General features: G+C 35.2%; 1 protein-coding gene across 1 annotated transcript in view; it reads left to right on the plus strand.

Annotated features, from left to right (window-relative positions):
- LRP6 (LDL receptor related protein 6) overlaps nucleotides 1–24671 on the plus strand; it is a 184908-nt gene that overhangs the window by 103582 nt on the left and 56655 nt on the right. Inside the window, exons 4-7 of the mRNA XM_061205368.1 lie at nucleotides 10366–10562; nucleotides 12317–12448; nucleotides 15033–15429; nucleotides 16503–16674. Coding sequence (XP_061061351.1) covers nucleotides 10366–10562; nucleotides 12317–12448; nucleotides 15033–15429; nucleotides 16503–16674 — 898 coding nt within the window. The remainder of the gene's footprint in view (nucleotides 1–10365; nucleotides 10563–12316; nucleotides 12449–15032; nucleotides 15430–16502; nucleotides 16675–24671) is intronic.

Here is a 24671-nt window from a genome sequence, read left to right on the forward strand (position 1 = left end):
ATCCAGTCTAGTAGGAAAAGTCCATGAAAAAATGGAGAGGTGGAGTATAAGGAAGAATAAAAAATGGAAGTTATAAGAAAAGAGTAAGGTCAAACAGCTGTGCTGTTAGATATAAATGGAAGAAATAATCTGAATGTTGAATAATATTTTTTATAAACTTCCCTATTGTGAAATATTTAAGTTGTAATTTTTTTACTTGTATAAATACTGATGGAATAAAGAGGAGCCTATATGAATCTGCATCTTTGATTACATCTTTAGAATTCATTGCAAGAAGTAGGATTTGTATGTCAAGGTTCAGAGTTTTAAGGCCATCTTTTTTTTTTATAATGGAATGATTTTACTAATTTCCACTGTCACACACAGTGTATTTCTGCATATCTAATCTACCATTTTTTTAATGTTAAGTTTAGCTAAGAAAAGATAATTTCATCCTTTTTGAAATTTAAAAATATATTTTATTTGTATTTGAGTTTTTTTCTTTACTAGTGAGAGTGAATATTTTCCATAGTATTAATTAAGTGGATTCTCATTATTCACGGTAGTTAATTTTATAAAGTTGTTGTGAACATGGAAATATAGTGAGCCCTGAACCATTGCTCTAAGGAGAAATACAGAATTAGTTTCCTGCTAGACTGTTGTCAAAAAATTTTCGTCAACTGATCATTACATAATTTTTTAAATATATGTTTATGTTTAAAGACACCTTATTTAATATATAATGTTGAATGTTGGCAATATGGGTTTTTAAATTACAGCACAGCCATTCAATGCAGTGTTATATAGCCTTTAAAATTAATGTGAAAGCAATATTTAATAATATGTTGAAAATCTTTACATTGTGAAATGAAGATGGGTCATTATGATGCAGTAAATGCTGTGCATTTACAAAAATTCACTTTTGTAAAAAAATATAGTCAGATATTGTTTAAACAAGATGAGAGGATGAGTTGGAGTCTTTCAAAATACATAAATTAACCATTTTTTCTCAGGGCATATTAACAGTTATTAAGATGCAACAAGAACCTTGGGACTTGCTGCATATATACCCAGTGAAGAAGCTCAGTAATTATAGGTGGTAAATGCTCTTTATTCCTGGTTTGGTGCAGGCACCTCAGTTGTTTCTTGGTTTGGCTCAGCTGTTTTCCTTCGTCCTGTTGGGGGCTACGGTTTAGAACTAATGAATTTTTACCAAATTATTAATTCCAAATTCCATTTGTTAGTTGGTTTCCTGTTATGTCTTAGTTATTTGGTTTCATGCTGTACCTTATCTATTTATAAAAGAAACCAGGTTTTCCATTCCTTGATCATTGGAAATTGCTTGTATTTGTGTATATACATGTACATATTGTACACATGCATATAATAAAGGACTAGAAAGATATACTTTCTATTTCCACATTTTTTATAGTCAACATATGTGTATTCTTTATATTATCAGGAGAAAATAATTACTTTGGAAAAAGTAAATACCAGATTTTGCCGGCATGGTTTAGGTCCCTTCATGCTTCTCTTTTGCCTCTACTCCAGATACATTATTAACTTTACTTCAGTCTGTCCTGCCTGTAATCTTCTTGAATACAGTGTAGCTCAGTCTTCCTTCACATGAGGCTCAGATGTTTAAGACACTATTCAAGTTAATTGCCCATTTTAAAATTGGGTTATTTTATTATTGAATTGTAAGAATTTTATGTATTCTAGATACAAGTTCTTCATTGGATATATTATTTGGAAATAAAGTTCAAACTATTAGTTTTTTCTTTTGTTAAAGGTGTTTTTGATGTACTAAGAAATCTTTGGCTAACCCAAAGTCACTAACATTCAGATCTATGATCCATTTTGTGTATGATGTCTTACACTCTTTTATTAATTTATTTCCAAGTATTTGGGGTTTTTTATGGTGTTGTGAATGAATTATTTAATAAATTTCAATTTTTCTGTTTTCTCAGCACCATTTATTAAAGAAATTGTCTTTTCTCCATTGGATATTCTTGGCTCCCTTGTTAAATATTCGTTGACTGTATCACTTTTTGTATTTTTCATTGCTAGTCTATAGAAATCAATTTATTTCTTTATATTGATCTTGTATCCTGCAACCTTGTTGAATTAATTACATCTGTGAGGCTTTTTTCTTTTAAATTCTTTAGTATTCTCTGCATACAGAATCGTGTCATCTGTGAATAATGACAGTTTTACTTCTTCCTTTCCCATCTGGATGCCTTTTATTCTTACTTGATAGTACTCACTAGGTCTTAGGCTGAATAGAAGACATCCTTGCCTTGTTCGTGATCTTTGGGGGAAATCATTAAAAAAATTTTTTTCTTTTTTTGCCATTGAGCAGGATCTTAGCTATAGGTTTTCTGTAGAGACCTTTTAATCAGGTTTAGGAAGTTCTCATCTATTCCTAGTATCTTCAGTTTTTACCATGATTGCGTATTGGATTTTGTCCAGTACTTTTTCTGCATCTGTTGAGATGATCATGGGGTTTTGTTTTTTATATACATGGTGAATTTCATTAATTGATTTTCAGTTGTTTAACCAATCTTGCATTCTTGGAATAAATCTCACTTGGTCATGTTTTAGAATCCTTTTTATTTTTATTTATTTATTTATTTTTAAATAATATTTTTTAAAATTTATTTTATTTATTTATTTTTGGCTGTGTTGGGTCTTTGTTGCTGCACGTGGGCTTTCTCCAGTTGTGGTGAGCGGAGGCTACTCTTCACTGCCGTACGCAGGCTTCTCATTGCGGTGGCTTCTCTTGTGGAGCATGGGCTCTAGGCGTGCGGGCTTCAGTAGTTGTGGCATGCGGGCTCAGTAGTTGTGGCTCGCGGGCTCTAGAGCGCAGGCTCAGTAGTTGTGGCTCACGGGCTTAGTTGCTCCACGGCATGTGGGATCTTCCCGGACCAGGGCTTGAACCTGTGTCCCCTGCATTGGCAGGTGGATTCTTAACCACTGTGCCACCAGGGTAGCCGTAGAATCCTTTTTAGATGTTTCTAGATTCAGTTTGCTAATATTCTGTTGAGGATTTTTATGTGTTTATTCATGAGAAATTGGTCTGTAGTTTATTTTCCTTGTGCTGTCTGGCTGGTTCGTATCAGTGTAATATGAGCCTCATAGAATGAGTTGGGAAGTGTTCCCTCTTCCTCTATTTTCTGGAAGAGTATGTGATGGATTGATATTATTTCTTCTGCAGATATTTAATAGGAGTCATTAATGAAGCTATCTGGGCCTGGGGATTTCTTTTATGGAAAGATTTTAAATTATTAAGTCAATTTCTTTAATTGTTCTAGGTCTTTACATTTAATTTCTTCTCGAGTGAGTTTTGGTAATTTGTTTGTTTCTAGGAATGTTTCCATTTCATCTAAGTTTTCCATTTTGTTGGCATAAAATTGTTCATGGTATCTTATAATCCTTTTAATTTCTAAGGTCAATAGTGATGTCCCTCTTTTATTCATAATTTTATTCACAAATTTCCCAATTTCTTTTTTTTTGTCAGTCTAGTTAAAGGCTTGTCAACTTTGTCGATCTTTTAATAGAACCCACATTTGGTTTTATTTATTTTTTTTTCTGTATTGTTTTTTCTGTTTTATATTTCATTTGATTTCCACCCTAATATTTAAAAATTTTCTTGCTTTGGATTTAGTTTGCATCTTTCCCCCCCCCCTAGTTTCTTAAGGTTGAAGCTTAGATTATAGATTTGAAGTCTATCTTCTTCTTCTTTTTTTCTTTAATATTTATTTATTTATTCGCTGCCTCAGGTCTTAGTTGCAGCACGCAGGTCTTTCGTTGTGGTGTGTGGGCTCTTCACTTCGTTGCAGTGTGTGCAAGGGCTTCTCTCTAGTTGTGGCGCACGGGCTTAGTTGCCCCGCTGCATGTGGGATCTTAGTTCCCTGACCAGGGATAGAACCGGTGTACCTGCATTGCAAGACAGATTCTTAACCACTGGACCACCAGGGAAGTCCCTATCTTCTTTTCTAATGCAGGCATTTAGGGATAAATTTATAGAATTTACCCTAAGCACTGCTCTGGCTGGTAACATCCCACAAATTTTTATATGTTGTATTTTCATTCTCTTTTAGCTCAAAATATTTTTTTAAAATTTATTGGGGTTTCTTCTTTGACCCATTGCTTACTTAGAAGACATTGAGGGAGGATTTAGAAAAATTTAACAATGAGAAAATTCTCACTGTGGATTTCCCGAATTTTTCTGTTCTTGATATTCAGTGTGCTCAGAGAATACACTTTGTATGACTTCAGTCTTTTAACATTAATTGATACTTGTCCTAATGTTCGAATTTCCATATCCTTTTTTTTTTTTTTAAGTATTTATTTATTTATTTATGGCTGTGTTGGGTCTTCGTTTCTGTGCGAAGGCTTTCTCTAGTTGTGGCGAGCGGGGGCCACTCTTCATCGCGGTGCGCGGGCCTCTCACTATCACAGCCTCTCTTGTTGCGGAGCACAGGCTCTGGACGCGCAGGCTCAGTAATTGTGGCTCACGGGCCCAGCTGCTCTGTGGCACGTGGGATCTTCCCAGACCAGGACCCGAACCCGTGTCCCCTGCATTGGCAGGCAGACTCTCAACCACTGCGCCACCAGGGAAGCCCGAATTTCCATATCCTTTATGATTTCCTGTCTAGTTGTCCTACCTTTTAATGAGAATAGGATTTTGAGATCTCAGACTGTTATTGTTGAATTGTCTGTTTCTTCCTTCAGTTCTGTCAGGTTTTGCTTCATTTGTTTGGGGCTCTGTTTTTATTTGTGTATGTTTATAATTGTTATATCTTCCTGATGATTTGACTTTTTGTCATTGTAAAATATGCTGCTTTATCTCTAGTAATATTTTTTGTCTTAAAATGTATTTTGTCTGATAGAACCACTGCATCTCTCTTATGGTTACTGTTTGCTGTAACCTTTCGGTTTCAACGAATTTGGATCTTTGGATATAAAGGGTGTCTCTTGTAGGCAGCCTACAGTTGAGTCTTGTTTTGTTTTACCCAGTCTAACAACCTTTGCCATATATATATGGTTTCTTTTTACAAAGAAAAACTGTATATATTTAAGGTGTTCAACCTTTTGTCTTTTAATTGGGGTGCTTAATCTATTTACATTTAATGTTGTTAATAATATGGTTGAGTTTACATCTGACATTAAAAAAAAATTTTTTTTTCATGTCTGTCTTTTTTTGTTCCTTTGGTTCTTCTGCCTTCTTTTGTATTAAGTAGATATTTTTTAGTGTATCGTTTTAATTCCTTTTATGTTTTTAAACAGTGTTTTGGAGAATAAAATATTCTTAGTGATTATTCTAGGGATTGCAGTATTCCTTTTGTCAAAATCTGTATTATGGTAAAATACTAAGTTAATTCCTATAAATTATAGAAATTTTAGTCTAGTATATCTCCATTCCCTCTGCCCTCCTTTGTACTATTAGTGTCATTTATATTACATTTCTATTATAACCAATGGAATGTTATAATTATCACTTCATACAATCTTAGGTGTTTTTAAAAGGTTAAAGGAGAAAAAGAGAAAACATTATTCATAGAGTCTTTTGTATTAACCTACATATATGCCGTTTCAGGTACCCTGTAATTCTTCCTGAGGGTTTGAGTTACTATTTGGTGTCATTTCTTTGCTCCAAATTAGTTCTGTTCTCTTCCCTGTCCTTTGTGCTTCAAATCTTTATTTTTAAAAAATCTATTTTTCTGTTTCTTTTTGACCTTCAAAAATTTCTCCTTAGGGATGTAATGTACAACATGATGACTGTAGTTAATTAACACTGCTGGATGATACATAGAAAAGTTATAGGAGAGTTAATCCTAAGAGTTCTCATCCCATGGAGAAAATTTTTTTTTTCTTTCTATTATATCTGTATGCGATGATGGATGTTAGCTGAATTTATGTGGTAATCATTTCACAATATGTCTAACTCACACCATCATGCTGTACATTGTACTGTGATATATGTCAATTATTTCTTAATAAAACGGGAAAAAAATCATGAAAAAAGAAAAAAAATTCCTTCTTTTCACCGGCTGTTTCTGTTTCCTTATCTGTTGTGTTTATTCACTCTTGCGTTTGTGTTATTTCTAGTTGATAATTCATTTCTTAAGTGACATTCTTATACTTCTAATTCTTTCATTAGTTCTGTCACCTCAGTTTTGAGGTTTTAAATTGTAATTTGTGTTATTCTTTTATGGCTAGTATACGATTTTAAAGCGTTTTAGGTTATTTTGCAATAGGTTGTAAACTATTTGTTTTAGGGCCATACTTTTCTGGCATATTTTATTATCTTTAGGGATGTTATTTTCCTTATTCTTTTTTTTTGTTTTTAACATTAACTTTTTTAATGGACTTGATCTTAATTTATTTATTCATTTTGTTTAAAAAAATTTATTTATTTATTTATTTTTGGCTGTGTTGGGTCTTCGTTTCTGTGCGAGGGCTTTCTCTAGTTGCAGCGAGCGGGGGCCACTCTTCATCGTGGTACGTGGGCCTCTCACTATCGCGGCCTCTCTTGTTGCGGAGCGCAGGCTCAATAGTTGTGGCTCACGGACCCAGTTGCTCTGCGGCATGTGGGATCTTCCCACACCAGGGCTCGAACCCGTGTCCCCTGCATTGGCAGGCAGATTCTCAACCGCTGCGCCACCAGGGAAGCCCCTTAATTTATTTTTAAATTTTCACATGAAATTGTTTTTCTGGAACTTGTTGAAGAAGGCAGAGTTTATCATAACTTTTGTAACTTCACAGAACTCTCGAGTGTGTGTGTGTTTAAAAAATTCGCAGCTTGCTTTCTGAGATTTCCTGGCTCTGTTTCCTTCTCCCACTTTTTTCTGTACCTTAGTTTTCCATTATCTCTCTTGTACTATCATCCTCACTTTCATTCTACTCCCAGTAGTGTATGGTCAGTATGGGCCTTTGTCTGGAAGGGAGCTCTGTTGGGTCAGTTGGAGAGTTCACTGTAGGTTAAAGTGCGCCAGTCCCTTCAGTACCAACCATCCACTCTTTGCATTCTCCGAGTGGACAGAACCAGTCCTCGGCAGCTGCTGTTCTCAGATTGGTTTCCCTGTCTTTCCATTGCTGTCTATTTTGTGTGTTCTCCTGTTCCTGGATCTGCTGAATGCCCTATTTTTTCCTTCCGATTCTTCCTGCAGAAGTGCTGATGCCAATGAGATCTTATGGTTGTTGGTAGTTTTCCTTTTTGTGTCTTGGGTTTTGTGGTAGTAGTACCTTTTCGTCTAGCTTTGTTGTAAATGTTGTCCAAGGGTTTTTTGGTTTTGCTACCTAGTTGTTCTGTTTTCATGTGGAAGACTTGTAGAGATTTTTCAAACACTGTACCACTACCACTGTTGTCATCTTTTTAGGTGTTATAAAAACCTCACTGTGATGTGGAGAAGCTCTCTTCCAAGGTTAGGTTCAGATGTCAGAATTCATGGCAGTAGTGCTTTCGTGTGACTAAGTAGATTTATTACCCACACAGGTGGGGAGTTCTGAGTTGGGGGAAGAGGACAACTTTCTGGGAAGAGGTCCAGAAACAGAAAGTGAATACAAGTGCACAGGTGTTTTATAAAGGATAAGTCTGGTTGGTGCAGAATTTGAAAGAGGCACCTGCCAGGCGTGGAATCTGAAAGAGGTAGCGAGTGCACTCCTGTACTTGGCGGTACTGGTGAGAGTGAGCCCTCAGGAAATGACAGACAGAGGGAGGAGATGATGCTCAGAGGTTGCAGATGATGCTCAGAGGTTGCCAGCACTAAAGCAAAACATCAGTAGGGGTCTCGGTTTCTGTCCTTTGGTCTCTGTAGAAGAGATCAATTTTTCAAGTCCTGTTTTGGTTGTGGCATACTACTGAAAGACTGGGCTTTGACCTTGCCAGCCACATTTGTTCTCAGTATCCGTGATCAACTCCTCCTTGAAGTAACCCGAGTTTCCAGGTGGGGGGGGGTAATCCCAACCAGAGGGAAGAAAGGTGAAGACTATGTTCACTTATCTGCAGTTTCAGAGCAAGTCACCATTTGCTGGACAAATCGGTAAGTCACCAAAGAATATGACAAGAATGAGTGATAGCCTTCTTAGCTCTGCTTTTTGTACAGTTCTGTTAATTACATATTTCATTTAAGATATTTAATTTTATCAGGCATTCACTGAGTGTCTAATAAGTCCACCTAATTTGTACATATTGTCATATTGTGTTGTGTGAGATCCTGTTAATACAAATAAGCCAGAGTCTAGTATTTACTTGATTCTAATAAGCTATTGATTTTAAGAGCTTTTTATTTTGACTTACAAACCAGCACATGAAATGTTCACTTCAGTTGTAAAATATTATCCCTATGTCAGAAATATTAAAATATTGAAAACATACATCCTAAAATTGAAGAGTCATTTATGAAATGTTTATTAAGTACCAATCATAATGCTTAAATGCTTTTGCATATATTATCATTTAGTCTTCACAGTAACTCAGTGTGGTTAGGTTATTATCTTCCAATAACAGATGAGGAAAACAAAGCTTGTGGAAATAAGTAGTGTAAGTACAGGGGGACATTTGAACTTGGCTCTGTCTCATTTCTTTTCAGTATATAAGTGCTTTCAGTCAATATGTAAAATGAGTATATCTTTTAGGGAGGGGTTCTGTTTTTCCCATCTGTTTATTCTGCTGTGTTAAATTCATTAGAGTGAATTTTAACTTTTTATTTAATAATATACAAAGGACTTAGAAGACTTTTTTCTCCGCAGAGTTTTTCAAAGATCTGGTTATATAATTTGTGATTCTTTAAGATGGTTAATGAAAACCTAAGTAATTTCATCTTTACTGGTATTTATTTTTCAGTCATGTTACTTGACTTTCTTGGCAGCTTCTCAGAACTCTCTCTTTATGTCTTACCATAATGAATTTTGGAAAATGTCAGTGTGAAATATGCAGGCCTATTTAAATTTGAACTTAAACTTTGATATCACTCCTATAATAGCATAATCATTTTAGTAAACTTAATAAAGCTGTTCATTTAAAAACTGGAAGAAACCACTTCAGAAGTAGTCATTGTGACCATTCTTATTGGGAAATGAGAGGGAAAGTAATCTGCTAAGGAAGCGAGAATTAAAAAAGAGGAGAAAATTGTGGTGATGTGGGCTGGCCTAGGTATGAGGTTTTAAAATAGACAGTTTGATAAACTAGTCATGCTAATCTTGTATACAGTTATTTAAAAATCTGGCTCAGATTTAAAACATCTTAGGCTAGGACCATTCCATGTACAATAACAGATGCTAATTCTGCTTAGATGAAAATTATCTTACTGCTCTTAAATTTAATTTAGTATACCTGTGATCTGTTAGGTGTTAGAGATCAGATAACCTCAGGGACCTAAAAATTGGATTATCTGTCAATGTGTTATCCTTTATTTCTTTTTAGTTGCTTACATTTTCCTCTTTCTCTCCTAGCTGAGCGATTTATGAAAATATTAGATTTGATATTATGAAAATATCAAAGCATTTATTTTCTTGACTGTTATTGTGGCTTAAACACAGTTTGTTCATTATTCAAGAATTATATTATTTATTAATTATGTAACTCTCCATGACACTCTGCAAAGTTCTGTGCCTTCAGTACTAATCAGGCTCTCTACCTCTCCTTCCATATAGTTAGGATTGCTTGTGAAATTTGGGGATCTGCTTTGTCTCTTGAACACATTCTGCCAGTGGTTGGGCTTCCTTTTTGCTGCCTGGCTTGTGGAGATTAAGTAACCATATAGCAGAAAGCCAACTGAGATGATCATTTGCTGGAGCGAGACTGGAGTCTGCAGAGAGAGAGCTGTACCAGAATGACTTTTTAGCCTCATGTGTATGTTTTTACTTTTCAGTTATCAAAGCCATAAGAAGTGATGGAAGAAACAGGCTCAGATTCTTTGTTCTTCCACATCAAGAAGGGAGAAACCTATTGCTGATTTAAAACTACTTCCCAGGGCCAACTCTAAACCCTGGGATTTTTCTTTTTGCCAGCCTTTCTCTTTCCAATGGCATGAATTATGTGGAAGGATGGAAGGTGTGAGTGCGGAGACGGGAGCTGACAACAGTGCTGATACTTGGGCCTTCACTTTGTCTGCTAGCTTGTAGTGCACCCGAAGCCTGCTGCCAAGTTAGGAACCATTCTGAAGTGCTTGGTTGAGGATTTCGGGCACCATGATTTCAAATACGTTTGAATTTACTCCGTGTCTTATTTTTCATAGGTGTATTTGACCTTAACATATGTGTTATCCAGGATTTGTATGTGTTAATGTGGACTACAAGACCATTTTAATGGGAGAGATGAAGTTTTGATTAAAGAAGAAAATTTAGAAATGTTTGAGTTTTTCTCTTTATGTTTAATAGGCAGGCGGTGGTTAAAGGTTCCCTTCCACATCCTTTTGCCTTGACGTTATTTGAGGACACATTGTACTGGACTGACTGGAATACACACTCCATTTTGGCTTGCAACAAGTACACTGGCGAGGGTCTGCGTGAAATCCATTCTAACATCTTTTCTCCCATGGATATACATGCCTTCAGCCAGCAGAGGCAGCCAAATGGTAAGTGATCTTGATTTTTAAATTGCAGGTTGGAATAGCTTTGTAGCACTCTGATGTCTGGCTTTAGTGAGGGGCAAGAGGAGGGAGGATGTATCCAAAGGTAGTGGGAAGGAATAAAAAACAGGGAAAATGTCAAAATATAATTCAGGGTAGATAACAGCGTAAACCATTTGTAGCTTGATATCTGTCACTACAGACCACCTCAGCCCTTTGTTTGAGTCTGGGGTTATGAAGGTAAAGAAGAGAGAAATAAAATAAGAAATTGAGATAGCTCATATGCTAAGATTGTGCACAAATGCATTTCTTATTCATATTATTTCTCTCTAATGAGTGATTTTGTTCATTGTATGTTTAAAAATGAACACTTTTCTTGAATGGAAACCTCTATTAATCTAACTGGTTAATTTAAGTACCTCAGGTTACTTAAATAAAATACTTGCTTGTACCTTTTCTGTGCACGTCCCCCCACCTTTTTTTCTTAGTTTTGCTTCTATTTCTGGCCATCCTTTATAATGACTTGGGCTGTGACTGCTGACAACAATTTCTTGTAAGAGAGGACTAGAATTAGGTTTAAAAGAATATGAGAATGTTAAGTGTTTGGCACTGGTGTGTAAATAAATGTCTGGCATGTGTCTGAGTGTATTTCAGATTGTATTCCGTAGCCAAAAATGCAGGGGTTTTGGATTATGCATTGCTTTGTATTAGTTCCTTCCATTTAGGGGGAGATAGTCAAATACTGAATGTGTCATATTGGAATCTGGTGATCATGAGTCCATAAAAATGTTTTAAAATGTTTTAAAATGTTTGTGTTACTCTTTTGTAGAAAAGAAAATGTTGAGTCACTTGCGTGAATTTTTTATTCTCAGTGTTGGCCCTCAGGAAAGAATTTCTTTGTTCTTGTTTTTTTAATGACACTGTTGATCCTTTATGTTTTACTAGTTTGAGAATTTGCAGTTATGTGTGATATTGCTTTCTTTTATTTTTCATATTTTGTTGATCTCCATCTTTTGTTGATTTTTTTCTCTGAGTATTATTTAAATCCATCCCTTTCTATAGTTTCTTCACATTTTCTAATTAATCTCTGCTTCTCAGTTTTCCCTTTTAAGTCCATTTTGTTTATCTTTTCCATGTAAATCTTTCCAAAGTGTGGCTTTTCTTGACTCTCAGTGCCTCCACCACAGACATTCCCCTCTCTGTGCTCATTCAGCTTTAGTTCCTGTTAGTCAAACCTTAATCTTCAGTTACACTGTTCACCTTATTATCTCACCCAGTGCACAGCCTCCAAGCCTTCATTCATGTGGTTTTACCACACTTGAATGTCCCCCTATCTGTTCTTCCTATCTTTCAAGACTTCAGTCATGTCCTGTATCTTTCCTTAGTGATTTACTTCCCATTTGACTCTATACTTACTTCACAGTCTAAATGTGCAAGATAGCAGTTTCATTGTTTTGTATTGTTTTCCAGTATTATTGTTCATTAATTTTGGCATACTGGCCAGATTGCAAGCTCTTTAGGGCAGGGACATCCTGCTTTATTTCTTGTATATTCCTCTTTGGATACAAAATGCTAAGTAAATTCTCACTGATTAATTCCCTTCCTTGCAGATGGTCTGGTAGTCAAGCACCTGGATGACATTTGGTAATGATTTGGTTTATCAGAGTTGCTCATGTTATGGTTGTTAACCTTTGTGTACCTAGAGTGGGGGAGGTCGTCCATAATCATTGGTATTAATTACTGTGATTTATATTTGACAGCTACAAATCCATGTGGAATTGATAATGGTGGTTGTTCCCACTTGTGTTTGATGTCTCCAGTCAAGCCTTTTTATCAGTGTGCTTGCCCAACTGGGGTTAAACTCCTGGAGAATGGAAAAACCTGCAAAGATGGTAAGAAGTTGGTCTCCAAGAAGGAAGAATTTTAGAGAGCAATTGGGATTCTTTATGATTTATTTTATTTCTCTATAATAAGCTCTACAGGTTACAGTGCTTTAGGAGACTAGTCACTTAATCTCTCAGTGTTCACAATTGGTTATATACTAGGAGTGTTTTGTGTTTTATGGCAACTCTCGAATATTATTTTATAAATTATTTTAGTAATTAACTGAATTTTTAACATGCTATTTTGGAAAAAAAGTAGGTGCCATTTCTTTTCTCTGTCAAATCTCATAGTCATTGATATCACAATTGATTCTTGTGGAAATGAGTATTCTCATAAAGAATACATTTTTAACAGTAGGTAGCATTTGTAAATAAAGAACTTCCGTGCAAGGAAAAGATGTTTATTAAACTTTTAACTATAAAGACTATCATGGGATAAACATATTTTCTAAAAAATGATTGAATGATGTTTTTAATTGCCTTTTAACAACAGAGAATTGCCTTCAGAAGAAGAAAAGAATTCCTTATTGTACTGTTTAAAGCAACTCTTTCTATACTTAACCACCACACTGCCTCTTCTCCTTACTCTCAATTCCCTATAGAGAGAGGGCATATTGGAGAAGTATTCTGATTTAGGACATTTCCAGGGACTTCTGGTTTGGGATAACACCAGTTCTTCTCTTTTTCTTCTTAATGAGAATGTTATTCCTCATTCTTACCCCTATGGATCACCATCTGGTTTTCTAGCCACCAGCAAGACCTGGTAAGAAAATTGTTATATTTAGCAGTGGCTTCTTTATCTAACTCTGAAAAGCAGAAGCCTTTATTTAGGAGTGGGTTAGAGTTTCTGGCAAGGGGGTCAGGGAGTCAGAGAGATGGAATTGAGTTGGTGTACAGGATATTTGTCATGACTTGGCATTGATAAATTATCCTCCTAGTCAAAGGTGAAGCTGGCTGACTCTTGTCAGACGGTTTTCATGGCAAACAATAATTTGGTTTCAGTTTAAAACAAAAGGTTTTTGTAATGTTGCCTTTTTGTTTAAAAATGTAGCCTGACTTTAAAAGAGAGGATTTATTTTAGCAGTAGTGGTCTGTTTACACCCTATAGCAGTGCAGATGTATGAGTTTAACTACTATTTTGAATTTCAGATATAAATTTGGCATGTAATAGCCTTACGTTAACTATTCTGTTTTGATCACCTTGCCAAATTGACAGCTTCACTTTCTATGACTTCTTTGTTTGCAAAGTTTAGGGCTGGCTTCTTTTGGTAGTTAGCAGAGGCAGTGAATTGTATAAAGTTACTCCTGCTTGGTGCCTGCTATGGCATTTAGGGCCGTATTCTCTCCAAGACAGAGTTCATTTATAATTAATCCATGAGTCAAAAAGCTGATGCTGAGAGCTTTTTCACTCCTCTTCTCAGTGTTTTCTACTATAATTCCAGATTAATGCTTGAAGTTTAATGTCAGTATTTTCTTTCGGACTCATTTCTTTGGTTGGGAATCTTTTTTCACTCTTTGAGATGTCAACTTGCTTACTATCTTTTATTAGCTTTTATATAAAGTTAAATGGTTTTTTGCTAGTGGTTGACTTGAATATTTAAAATCAAAGCAAACAAAAAGATTAATATTCTCATTCACAACAGTGTTTTTATTGAATACTGTTTTGGGTTAAAAGCATTTCATAAATAAATCTGATTTAAAACTCAATGAGATAAAAATTTGAAAGTTTATTTTCTAATGGTAATAATAATAATATATTAGCTAGTATTTATTGAATACTTAATGTTTGGTACATTTCTGAGTTTTACATTTATCTCCTTAAAGTCTCACAGCAACCCTACAGAAACCAGGCTTAGAGAGATTAGGTGTTTTGCCCGAGTTTGTGTAACTGCTTGAATCCAGTTCTGTCAGATGAACAACTCTAACCCTTACCCACTGAGTCATATTTATCGGATTCCCTCTCTCTTCTGCTGCTGTTTCCTCCTCCATAGGTTCCTTTGTCCTTAATTCTGTCAGGCATTGCCCTGTAGTTCTTTTTGTTACAACAGCTTTACCGAGATGTAGTTTACATATAAAATTCAACCATTTCAAATGTACAATTCAGTGATTTTTAGTAAATTTACAGAGTTGTGCAGCCATCACAATACATCCAATTTTAGAACATTCTCGTTAATCAGAAAAGATCCTTGTCCTAGATTCCTTTACCTTTTTAAACATCCTTCTTGAACAAAGGACCTATATCCTATACTTCCTCTAATATTCAACTACTTAGCTTCTTAAGTCATTACTTAGTTGCTATTCATTATACCTTTAAATAAATGTTATTAATTCCAGGGACTATATAATGAATGAAGCCAGAGAGAGAATCAAAACTTGATTTGGAGAATTCAGCCATTATAGAGCTTGAACTCATAGTCAAGCTACTCCTGTTTTACTGCATTACTTTCCATTTCCACCCTAAATAGACCCTAGTATCCTTTTATACTCATTACTTTTCAATTCCTGAAGAAGTTCTGCATTCTCTATTTAGAGTACCTAAATTTTGCCTGTGGGTTTCAATTTTTTCTTCATTTTTTTCACTTTGTTGTTCTAGGTGCCACTGAATTACTGCTTTTAGCCCGAAGGACAGATTTGAGACGAATTTCTTTGGATACACCAGATTTCACAGACATTGTTCTACAGTTGGAAGACATCCGTCATGCCATTGCCATAGATTATGATCCTGTGGAAGGCTATATCTACTGGACTGATGATGAAGTGAGGGCCATACGCCGCTCATTCATAGATGGATCTGGCAGTCAGTTTGTGGTCACTGCTCAAATCGCCCATCCTGATGGTATTGCTGTTGATTGGGTTGCCCGAAATCTTTATTGGACAGACACTGGCACTGATCGGATAGAAGTGACAAGGCTCAACGGGACCATGAGGAAGATCTTGATTTCAGAGGACTTAGAGGAACCCCGGGCTATTGTGTTAGATCCCATGGTTGGGTAAGAGGCTCTGCTGATAGAAAATTTTGCCAGGTGTTTCTGTTTTTTACAGGTTCCTAGAAACATTGAGAAAAACAATGTGAAGTATATGTTGGTTTCCAATAAATAGCTCTTTAACGACTGTCCATTTTTAGAATATAGTGATTGGAATAAAATCTCAAGTTAAAGAATTGCTAGTTTTTTTTCCTTGAATGTTTTGAATACTTTTTCTTTCTAAATTAAGTCCATGCTTGCTGACTTTGGGTGTTGGCTGCAGATTTTGCCGAGGTTGCATCATGACCATGAAAAGTGTGGAAAGAAGTTGTTTTCAGAGCTCTTTCTCTTCCCCCTAGAAAATTTAATTTAATCTCATTTTCAGTACTTCCAGAATGACTTGGTAAAGAATATATCTTACTTTTTGTATGTCCCCAAACATATAAATGATTTGATTTCCAAAACTTTGTCAAGCCATGTAGCTTTATGCCTAGTCTTTTTTTTTTTTTTTTTTTTTTGGCTGTAACACCCTGACCATGGTCCAGGGAAACACAGCTTTCTACATACTCACCAGTGTTGTTTGTTACTATGAGATTCATCCTGAGGGTGAACATAATGACAAATTATTACACCTCAGTGCATACCAATGCCTTCAAGCCCCTTAAATTCTCAGGAGCCTCAAGAATCACTTAGTGCTACAGGAAGAGTTAGTTATTTGGGGAAATCAGTTTGCCATCTGGATATTACTACTGGTTTAACCTTTTTGTGTCAGAGATGACAAGCCAGCAAGAAAGAGAGGGCTATTCCTGGGAAGGAGCACAAAATATTTTGGAAAAAAAAACAACTGAAAATAGAATATCATTATTGGGAGGCATTATCAGTTCTAGAAAACACTGTTTCATCTGAAAATTTTCTACAAGCTTACACACTGCAGTTATAAATGTCTTAAACATACTCTTCGTATGTTTGTCTTATGTTTTTTTTTCTTCTGTGGTGTTAATGGATAATCAGTGTAAAAGAGGGGTGGATCTCACCTTTAGGATATCTGAAAGTTACAGTTTATTATCTGTTTTTAGCTCATATTCTGTGTACTTCTATAGGTACATGTATTGGACTGACTGGGGAGAAATCCCGAAAATTGAGCGAGCAGCTCTGGATGGTTCTGATCGAGTAGTGTTGGTTAACACTTCTCTTGGTTGGCCAAATGGTTTAGCCTTGGATTATGATGAAGGCAAAATATACTGGGGAGATGCCAAAACAGACAAAATTGAGGTTTGTTTCTTGCTTTTTCATTTTAAAACCAGTTTTATAATGGTTTTTGAATTAATGGTAATTTGATGCAGATATTCTTGCATCTTCACTGGGGTGCCGGAGGTATCTTGCATAGAAATTTTATTCAACCTTTAGGATTCTAGGGATTGCGTATTTTCTTCCATCCAACCATAAAATTTCTGAGTTACACTGGAATGAGAAATGGGTATTCATGTATTTCTAGTCTTAAAAGCTTATGTGAATGATTTTTCTCATTATGGGTAAAACCACTGCCTGAATTTCCTAGGGGCAGTTTGCACAAACCAAATATTATATAAGCTCTAGACTGAAAGAGCTGATAGTCGTTGTCAGGAAAACAAAGCCCATACATATATACTTTCTGTTGGTGATGGTGTTGGGGCAGGTGGTGGCATATATTAACTATTAATAAGATGGTTACATGCAAACGGTTTTAAAATTGATTTATGAGCTGTGTGGGAGAAAAATTAATTAGCCAAAACTTGGGGGAAATATTTTCCAAATGATAGAACTAAGGGCAATCAGAATAGAATTACGGTGGAAACAACCACCGTATGTGAATATGTGACTATTTTATCACATTGTTTTGTGAAGAGCACATATCCTTGATAATTGATTGTGAAGTCTAACTTTACAACTTTGAATTGCTAGAGGTCTTGTGAATCACATACTTAAAACGGAGTTTTGATCCCAATATTTCTTTGGAAAACACATGACTTCTCATATAAGGAATAGCTTTGAATGGCTCTTCAAAGGCACAGCACACATCTCGCAATAGATAGATAATTTGGGCTCTAGAGCAGTTACTTTAGAAAGGTGATTCTTAGGAATGTCAGGGACTCTGAGGGAATAATGAGTTAAAGGGCCTTCCTTTAAGAATGGAATCTTGGAATAGAAAAAACCCATTAGTATTCCACCAGGCTTAAATACTGAAAACCATCTTCAACTCTTGCAGCTGGTTTCCATTAATGGAAAATTATGCATAGACTTGACTATATAAATTTTCTCCCTGCTGTTAGTGTTTCACTGCCCCCACCCCCTTTAAATCCAAGTTAGGTTTGAATCTAGCAGCTGGAGTGCAGTGCTAATGAGACAAAGGTTATGAGTTCACTTTTCAGACAGGCTATTGGCTTCACTTGGGTAGGCTTGAGTACAAATCTCACAACATTCCCATCCAGTTCACAAATGTGAATTGTTGATCAGCTGTGGACTATACATGAGTATATAGGTATACTACTCTTAGAAAAATAGTTTAAGTCCATGTGTCCCAGAGGAATGTCTGCACATAAGGAAAGAGCACATAATTTACATCACAGAAGAACACGTGATTTATTATTTTATAGGGATTTAAAAAATTCTGTATTTGATCTTATCTTTCTTAGCTTACTATGACTGACTGATTAGATTGTAAATAAAACATTTGTTTCTTTCTAGGAATTTTTCAAGTCTTATTTTCCCTACTGCAGGTCACTTTTAGAACTTCAGATATAGAAATTCATTCAAAATCACAAATAGTTCAGGAGGGATTCAGGTAGAGAAATGGGAATTTATGGAGGTTCTGAATGACAGTGTTTAAGAATAAAAATGAATACACATTATATAACAACATATAATATTCATTTTACAGGATTTATTTTCTTAGTTTGCAGGAAGTGCAGTAGGTCTTAAAATTAGTATTAGTTCTGGCCTTTTGAGCTGTGTATATGTATATAAGTGGTGTCATTTGCTTTCTCACTTCCTTATTTCCTTCCTCCTTGACTTGTACCAGCATCCTTAAACTTACCTTTCAGATCTATTTCTCTTCTTCCAGGTTTACTGGAACACAGCTGCTATTTGTTCTTTGTCCCCCTTTTGACAGATTATTTGAGGTTAGTGATATATCTACTTCCACCAAATTATACACACAAAGACCTCCCCTCATTCTTTCCCCTGAGATTCTGATGAAGTTTCCCTAATTGAACATTCAATGCTTTTGTAATTTTAATTACAATTACAGTGTAAAAAAAAATTCTTTTTACAGACACATCTGGGAAATAAAGAGAGCAGATATTGTTATCTGTTACCCTCAAATTTACGATGATATGTAAAATTGCTGGTATATGACAAGCTAAGGAAAGAGCACAGCTCTTCATATGGCATAACTGAGGGAGAAAAACTGTTAGTTTCCCTCTCTGAGACTAGTAGTGATTATAGGAGCAACTGTAACCACCAGCTTTTTCATTTTGCTTTACTCAGTAGTAGGTCGACTAAAACTTTTGGGAAGACACATAATTTTAAAAATGCTTCTTTTTCTAGGATTACTTGCTAGCCTCTTGTTATGTATCAGCTGATCCTCGGTGCTGATCTGACCCTAGTCTAGGTCACATGCTCCTTGCTACTCCCCTTCTCTTAAGAAAGCTTCCCCGTTTCTGTCAGGCCCAAGAATGAAAGGTACTTTTTCCTGGGACTATAAGAAAATATTAAATTATGGTTGTAGTGGCCTTATTCTCTTCTGGAAGACTTAGAGTTTACTTGGGATATATGTTTCCAGTACATTTGGGAAGAAAAGATAGGTATTTGATAAATTATGTAGCAGTGTAAGGCATAGTAAACTCTTGTGTTTTGAGTGGATCTTATGGGAAGAGCTTAAAATGTTCATTTGCTTATGCTCTCTGCTCCCTCAGTGGAGATTCCTTAGATCAGGTTCTCACTCACATTTTTTGGTAAGTGGTGATGTAACCAGATGCTGGGTATTGGGGAGCTGGGTCTGAGGATTGGGGAAACCAGAGAAAATTAATGGGGAGCTCTGGGTTTCAGACTCGACTTCTGTTGTACAGAGTTGCAAGAAAGAATAAATAGGTTTACCTGAGGTTTATAACCAATTCCGCAGAGAGGGATGGTACATAGGGAATTGCTAATGATGTCACATTTAAAAAAAAAAAGACAGTCATCGTATGGGCTGGTGCTTCAATATAAGAATGTGTTTGTGAGGATATGTCTGATTTCCCTACTTTTCAACTGATAGTGACCACTTAACTGTAGGTGTTATTTAAAAGGTACTTCCTGGTACTTGTTTACATTTCTTCATTATGCTGAAATCATTTCATCACCTTTTACATACAAGCTTCTAGTTTACTTGTCTGCACTGGGGTCCCCTCTACTCCCCACCCAAGTGTTACTATAGTGTTCTGGGGCTTCCTGATAATAAATACTAAAGCATTAGCAGAAAGGATCATTTTCTTTTTTCTGGTTGGGGAACATCAAACAAGCCTTTATTTCAACTTTATAAGACCCTGCAGTAGGCAGAAGCACATTGTGTCTTAACACTATTCTCATTTTTCTTGGTCCATTTTAACTGCCAGAAACATTTGTTGTACTAAGGGCCTGCAGTACTGCTTACCAATAGTGAAGACATATCATAGATAATTTATAAGTTTAAAACATTTTCAGTTAATGCGTTTTCAGTCACTGGTTTTATTGAAAATAATAATATTGTCATAGCTGAAATTTTCTCACAGTTTATTTTCTCATTATATACTTTTTATTCATTTTTTTCCCCTTTTCATTTCTGAGCTTATGCTGACAGATGCAGCAACACCTAGTGGTTGTAGGTAAAGAGAGAGATTTTTCTTGTTTACTTCAAGGACATGTAGAATTATTTCACATCTCTTTTATTGTAAATTTCCCTGTTTTAGAGAACAGTGTCCATAGGTAGTTTTGTCCAAATGTAATTATACCTGGCACAATTTTGTTGGGAAACGGAAACAGAGGTTATTAGAACCTTGAGTACCAAGACATTTTTGAATAATGACTGTATTATTGTGTAGGATGTGTGCTGAAAACTTCGCATTTGGTGAATGTTCTATTTCATATTCTAAGCCTGAAACTGCAGGGCTGTATTTTCCTCTCATGACAACTTCCTCAGTTTAATCAGTACTCTTAAAAAGAAATTTATTTCCCTATTATTCAGATTTTTTTTTAAAGTAATTTCTTTGTCTGGCATCTTTAGCCTGTGTATTGTGAAAGTCTGTTAAAACACACAAGGACCCATTTATGATGGTTTTTCTTATTGTTTTTCCTAAGATTAATTCCTCCTTAAGAAATTATAATAATATAATCATCTGTTGTTGAGATAAAGCTCTCCTGAATGTATGACAAGTACCAACAAGTTCTTCCTTTTGAATCTTTGCCAGTTTATAACAGTGTTCCTTAAAATTGGTTTTACTTTTAGTTTTAGAGAAATGTTCAAGATAATGAACTTAATACCTGAATCTTTGCCCATTCCTACTACTTTACCACACTATATGTATGTATATATGAATATATATTTTTCCCCACATCTTCTTGACATATAATAACGGAAGAATGATTTTGATAAATTCCATTATTAGATTCCTCAGCTCAACAGAATACCTGGATTTGGGGCCTGTATTCACTGAGTTGTAAACATGGGCTATCCTATTATATCATCTTATTTCTGATTGGGGTGTATCTTATGATTATATCTATCTTTGAACTCCTATTTGAAGGTTACCTGTTGATGTACAATTCTAACAACATTATTTAACTTGTTATCATCTCTAGCAGCCAGAGTAGTACATCGTCCAGTTGTATGCTCTGTCATCTCATTATCTACTCTACTTTGTCTGGCTCTAAAAAAATTATTGCACATATTTATAATGAGAGAAACTTGCTTGATGATAGGTGTAATCATATTTTCCTGAACTGGCACAACAAACCCTGGAGCCTCACCAAACAAGATGCAGTTGCCTCACTTTGGAGTTAGTATAATTTTATCTATGTAAATTAGGATAATCTGTTCATTTGGTACTTAGAAAGCATTTTAGTGACCAAGTTTGAACTTGCACCTGGATTATTTTTTAAATGTTCTGCTATTATACTTTTTCGCCTCATGTTTTAGTATAAAACCATTTAATATGTGGGGAGCTGTTTTTAGTTAGTCTGATTATTTTAGAAGTACCTTTTTTATTCCTTTGGTTTTTGTACCCCTGAAGTAAGAGTGCTGATTTCAGTGTCCTGCTTTCTTGAGAAGAGAGGTCATCCTCTTTACAGTTTATAACAGTGTTTAGTTTTTATCGAGGTAATCTCTAGATGTTTTATTGAAACATTTTATAATATTGGACCCTGACCTAGTTCTTGTTTGATTTTGCCGTTTAACTCGGTGACTTTAGATAATTCACATAATCTCTGGTCTTTGTATTTTGGCCAATGAGGTCATTTGAACCAGGTGATCTTTAGGTTCCTTCCAGTTATAACATTTTCTGATTTTTTTATATTAACTGCATGTCATAGGTTAAGAACAAATAAAACACTTTGCTTGGGAGAGTTGCTAAAAGGGAATCTATATTGAAGATGACATGACTGTTTTCTTTTTTTCTTTAAATTTTTCCTTATTTACTGTGCCTTTAATTCCTATCACCTAAAGAAAACTTGCCTGTTGGGGGTTCAATATCTTTAGTAACTCAGTTTTACTGATAGCGACTTCTGGTAAGCTATTCATTTAGATTTTGCGTTGACCTGTATGCAGGCTACTCCATTATTAACATGCATGGAGGGTTTAAATAAATGTTTAAAGCTGTTGTTTGAAGCTTGCCAAACATGTAAATGTTAATGGAGTACATGTAAAACATTATTTTTCAGGAGGTTATTTCCCTGTAACTGGGAAACTATTATACTTTTAAAGGGGTCATAGAGATTTTATTTTTACTGTTTTTAGAAGGTTTGGAAAGGGTAAAAAGTAATATAATGGCAAGGACCACAGTTTTGGGGCTTCTTGGGAGGGAATTTGCAAAACATAGAGCAGTGTTAACAATAACAAGTATTTTAACTTCTTGTTTCAACTTAATTTATCACCAGCTATTTAAGGATTCTGTATAATAGTCATTGCTGAAGTTATCCATAACGAGCAAAGGATTCTCCTTCAATTTTTTTCCCAGTTTAAGTGTAGCTTACAATTTTAAAATGTTGAGAATGTTATAATGCAGGCCCTGTACTTTTTTTGTTGAACTCTTAATAGATTTCCTAAACTCTTCATTCATTGTACTATGATTTGTTTTTTTGGTAGATTTGATCTGAAATAATAATCTGAGGGAAAGAGTTAGAATTCCTTTTATAGTGCTGAGATTTTAAATAGATTAGTATTTTGTTATTTCATTTATAATTTTGAGCTTCTGAGATCTGCCAGGCTTGTAGAGCTTGTAAGTAGGACTGAAAATTAGAGGCTTTATGCTATTAATATAGCCCCTGTTCAGTTTTTTATTTTTGTTGTTGATTGATTTTTTTACAGTTCTATAAGTTTTAATAAGTGCATAGAGTCATGTAACCACCACCACAATTAAGATACAGAACATTTCCATCAATCACAAAAACTGCCTTGTGCTGCCCCTTTATTTTCAACTCGCCACGGCCACTCTCAGGCCACCTCTGCACCTAGTTTTGCATAAATGGAATCATACAGTATGTTGCCTTATAAGTATGGCTTCTTTCACTTAGCTTTAGACATTTAAAAAGTTAAATGTTCATTTATTTTCAATTTTAGATTGATTTATGACTTGGTCTTTATGTCTGGTTGAGATTTATAGCACTACTATTGTGTTTTAGTTACAGTGTTATTCTTAAAATATGGAAAAAAAATCCCAAACCCTTCTCTGCTGCAATAGATTTCATTAGTCTACAGATAGCAAGCAAACAGAGTTTCATGGGTTTTCAAAGTGTTGTTGTCTTTGGGAAAAAAGCCATGTTCAGATGGTTTAGACATTATCAGATGGTTTCTAAATAGTGTCATATACTTACACAAACATTTGTTCTTTCTATCCCAGGTTTCTCTTCCCAGAATTCAGCAGTGTTTTTTGCTTTTTGGTTAGTTAGCTTCTTTTATTTGTCAAAGGTCATAGAACTTGCTATTTATGAAGAAAACAATGGAATTCAAGTTTCCTGATTCCTAATTCAGTACTTTTTGTGTTGAGTTCTGCTGCCTCTTTTTTAGACTGTTCATTTTGAAATAATTTCAGACTTCAACAAAAAATTTGCAACAGTAATAAAACTTTCACCCAGGTTCATTTTACGTACTCATAGAATAGTGATCAACACCAGGAAACTAACACTGATACCATTTCCATTATTCCTTTTATATTAATTGGAATTCTCCCGTAAGGAAGAGGTGTCCCCTCTCCTATTTATTCAATTATTCATATATATATGTATGCACATATATATGTATATATATGAGCCCATGGATGTTCAGTTTATTCTACAGGCTATATTTCATTATCATCATTATATCGTTGCAAAAATTGTTCCAGAATTGGCATTAGGAGCACCTTCAAGGTGATTCTGTGTCCTTTTGACGTGCCTCCATCTTTTTTTTTTTTTAATTGTGGTGAAAAACACGTAACATAAAACCTACCATCTTAACCATTTTTAAGTGTACAGTGGTGCTAATTATATGCACATTGTTCTGCAAGATCTGTAGAACTTTTTCATCTTGCAAAATTGAATCTCCATTCCTATTGAACAACTGCTTCCCCACCAGCCCCTGGCAACTGCCATTTTACTTTCTGTTTCTAAGAGTTTGATTACTTTAGATACCTCATATAAGTGGAATCATGCAGTAGTATCTTTTTGTGACTGGCTTTATTTCATTTAGCATATGTCCTCAGGGTTCATCCATGTTGTGGTCTGTGACAGGATTCCCGTCTTTTTTAAGGCTGAATAATATTCCATTGTATATACATACCATATTTTCTCTATCCATTCATCTGTTGATGGACATTTAAGTTGGTTCTACCTCTTGGCCATTGTGAATACTGCTGCAGTGAACATGAGTGTGCAGATATCTCTTTGGGATCCTGTTTTCAATTCTTTTGGATATGTACCAGAAGTAGGATTGCTGAATCATATGGTAATTTAATTTTAATTTTGTAAGGAGCCCCCATCATTTTTAAAACACTTTTTGGAACAACAGCATATTCCAGCTTTCT

The sequence above is a fragment of the Eubalaena glacialis genome, chromosome 11 (genome assembly GCF_028564815.1).
Source record: "Eubalaena glacialis isolate mEubGla1 chromosome 11, mEubGla1.1.hap2.+ XY, whole genome shotgun sequence".
Classification (NCBI taxonomy): domain Eukaryota; kingdom Metazoa; phylum Chordata; class Mammalia; order Artiodactyla; family Balaenidae; genus Eubalaena; species Eubalaena glacialis.